This window comes from Elephantulus edwardii, unplaced genomic scaffold (assembly GCF_000299155.1).
Source record: "Elephantulus edwardii isolate Elephantulus edwardi_28Jun2011 unplaced genomic scaffold, EleEdw1.0 scaffold00011, whole genome shotgun sequence".
In the NCBI taxonomy this organism is placed as follows: domain Eukaryota; kingdom Metazoa; phylum Chordata; class Mammalia; order Macroscelidea; family Macroscelididae; genus Elephantulus; species Elephantulus edwardii.
The window spans coordinates 127,067-129,961 of NW_006399761.1; the positions used below are offsets into that span (position 1 = coordinate 127,067).

Sequence of the window (2,895 nt, forward strand, 5' to 3'; positions counted from 1 at the left end):
AGAGAAAAGTGGAAGGGATAACAAGATATAGAACAAAGAACTGAAGAGAGAGAACTAAATCACGAAAAGATTTCCAAAGCCAACGAGGCCTGAAAGAAGACCTAAGCCCAGCACCCTTACAGGGTGAGGGGTGAAGGTGCGAGGGCGAAGCTGAGTAGACACAGGGGTGAAGTCACAGAACAGCTCGGAAAGAAGGTAAGGTCTTTCAAGCACTTACTATCTCACTGAGAAAACAAATGGACCTAAAATCCCTGGCAGATACAGGCAGGTGTCTGCTAGTAAAGGATGCTGCAAACCACTTTACAGATTACTGTAACAGAAAGAGGAACAGGTGGTGATGGAGGGCGCGGGCCACATTTGTGACCTCCACCATTAGGACAAGAAAAAAGGTTTATCGAGGGACAGAAACCAAGACAAGGCTTCTTTAAACCTGCTGGGGATGTCATGCTCCTTTCCAAGCCACTGGAGCTCAGGTGGCCTCGTGGGAAGGAGGTGCACTCCCAACCCAAAGGCAGGCAGGTGGAAGAAAGGTGGGCAATTTTCTCCAGCGCAATGCACAGCCTCTGCAAACTCATGGAGAGACAACCGTGACTCAGTTCTGACTAGATGGCATCTAACCACAACACTCATTTCCCTACAGCGAGCCGCCTTTGGGTAGAAGTTTTCACTGCACAAGCCAATGAATGGAATGTCACCTGATTTAGCATGGTGGGTTTTTCTCACAGCAGGAAATAGGATGAATTATCCCCACACAGACAAGAGTCAAGCACCTATCTTTAGATTTTAAACTCACATTATTAGTACAGATGCTAAAAGGTTGGAGTGATAATCCACGGATGGGGAACTTACCTTCCAAAAAAGCAAATTCATCCACAGCTTCTATTGCATTATCTGAAACACAAAGTAAAGGGCCTGTAACTACCTCTGGTCCTCTGGGTAGCAGCCCCTAGAGGTACAACAGAAGGTATGCAGAGGGCAACTCTGCTTTGCGACCACTGGCCTCCTTCACCCTCTGCCCTCCATGCCTCTGGTCACTTAACACATGCTGTTTTAGGTGCCTTTGAGTCGGCTACAACTCCTAGTGGCCCTATGAACCACCTGCCCTATCCTGTGCCATCTTCACAAGCTCTGGCACCTCGTTTTTTCACTCCCATCTCAAGACATCCCAAGGACTCTACCCAAATCTCTCCTCTGCAGGGTTTTCCTCTTTCCCTGCTGGGCGCAGCAATAGGCGTCTTTTGCGATGGTCTCCACAAACAATTCCTGCAGAGTAAACAAGAGGCGTTTCATCAGTACGTCCCAGCAGCTTCTCCATGCAGTGGCTGTTTGCAGGGAGGAGGGTGTGTTCGAATGTCATCAGTCAATTCCCCTTCCTCCTCTCCCTAAAGCCCAGAGTGACAAGGCCCTCTCCCAGATTTGAAAACCCACCCCCATTCATTCACTTGAGGTTGCCTACAAATTCTGAATGAAACCAGAAAAACAGAAACTGTCACTGTCGGGGTCCCCAAAAGACAGATGTGAATAAGCCAAAAGAACTGCAGGAGTGTGATCCTTTTCCTCTTCCCATCTCCCCATGAGGTCTCAGGATCCTGCCCTAGTACCTCCCTGTTCTAGGCCCCCCAAGCAGAATCCAGCCCCCCAGACCTCCTCAACTCCCAAGCCCTGTCCCACTCAGCCCACAGGAAGGGTCCTGGCCTCTATTGCTCGGCCCACATGGAACGCCCAGGCTCCGGCCAATGCGAAGCCACGTCACGCCCCATCTTCCCGCCCACAAAGTTCTAGCCCCACCCCCTCCCACCTCATCATCCTATCTTTGGGGTGGATTCCACCCCTTAGCTCCACCCCCAAGGAAGTGGCTCCGCCTAAAATGAAGCTCCGCCTCTTCGCTCCGCCCACACGAGACCTCTCGGCGCCGCCTGCTCTCTAGAGCTGAGCCTTTAGGGGGTATTCTGTCCCTTAGCTCCGCCCTCAGGAGAGTGACATCCCCCTTAGCCCCGCCCCCCAGGGGACCTCACCTCAAAGACCCCACACTACCCCTGTAGCCCCACTTTCAGGGGGAGTTCAGCCTGTTAGCTCCACCATCCTGGGGGGGGGCTCCCCTAATGGGCTGCACCCCTCTGTCGCTCCGCCTTCTGAGGAAGTTCCTACCCTTAGCTCCACCCCCACAAAGGCACACCTCGCGGGCTCCGCCCCTAGGCCATCACTCCGTCCTCAAAGGGAGTTCCGCCGCCAGAAGGGCGCCCCTCAATGGCTCTGCCCCTCGCCCGTCGCCCCGCCCCTTAGCTCCGCCCCCACACGGCCGCCCTTACCCACCCCCCCGCTCCACTCTCAGGGAAGTGGCCCCGCCCACAAGCAGGCCCCACTCAGGGCCGCACCCCCTCTCCCCCTCCCCGTCCCGGCCGCCGCACCGCAGCTCGCGCCAGAATGAAGATGGCTTCCTGTCCCGCCAGCGTCACGTCAGGGTCCGCCTTCACCAGGGCCTTCACTCGCGCTAAAGGCAGCCTCGAAAGGCGCGGGCCGGGCGCATTCGCGGGGGCCTGTGACTGCTGGGCCGCCGCCTCGCCGCCGGGACCCTCCTCCTCCCGGGGAGGCCCGCTTCCCGGCGCTGCCGCCGCCATGCCGGCTTTGAGCGTACTGCGCGCCGCTGCCTAGTGAGCGCGCCACTGTGAGCGCGCGTGCGCGCGCGCTGGTGATTCCCGCCCCGCGTGCGCCTCAGGCTCCGCCCCGCGTGCGCCTCAGGCTCCGCCCCGCGTCGCAGGGCAGCTGGGCGTGGCCTCCAGCGCACGTGGGGCGGGACTTCACTCCCTACTAATTCTACCCGAGTTGTCTTCATCACTAAGATTAAAATCACTGCAGTGTCGCGCTTATATCACATTGGTTCAAAAACGATAGTTC

The 2,895-nt window shown here is 56.8% G+C and overlaps 1 protein-coding gene across 1 annotated transcript in view; it reads right to left on the reverse strand.

Annotated features, from left to right (window-relative positions):
- Positions 1-2,618, reverse strand: part of POLE4 (polymerase (DNA-directed), epsilon 4, accessory subunit) — a 5,024-nt gene extending 2,406 nt beyond the window's left edge. Inside the window, exons 1-3 of the mRNA XM_006880984.1 lie at positions 2,409-2,618; positions 1,179-1,263; positions 850-891 (exon numbers count right to left, since the gene is read on the reverse strand). Of these exons, the coding sequence (XP_006881046.1) occupies positions 850-891; positions 1,179-1,263; positions 2,409-2,618 (337 nt within the window). The remainder of the gene's footprint in view (positions 1-849; positions 892-1,178; positions 1,264-2,408) is intronic.
- Between the last annotated feature and the right edge of the window lie 277 nt (positions 2,619-2,895).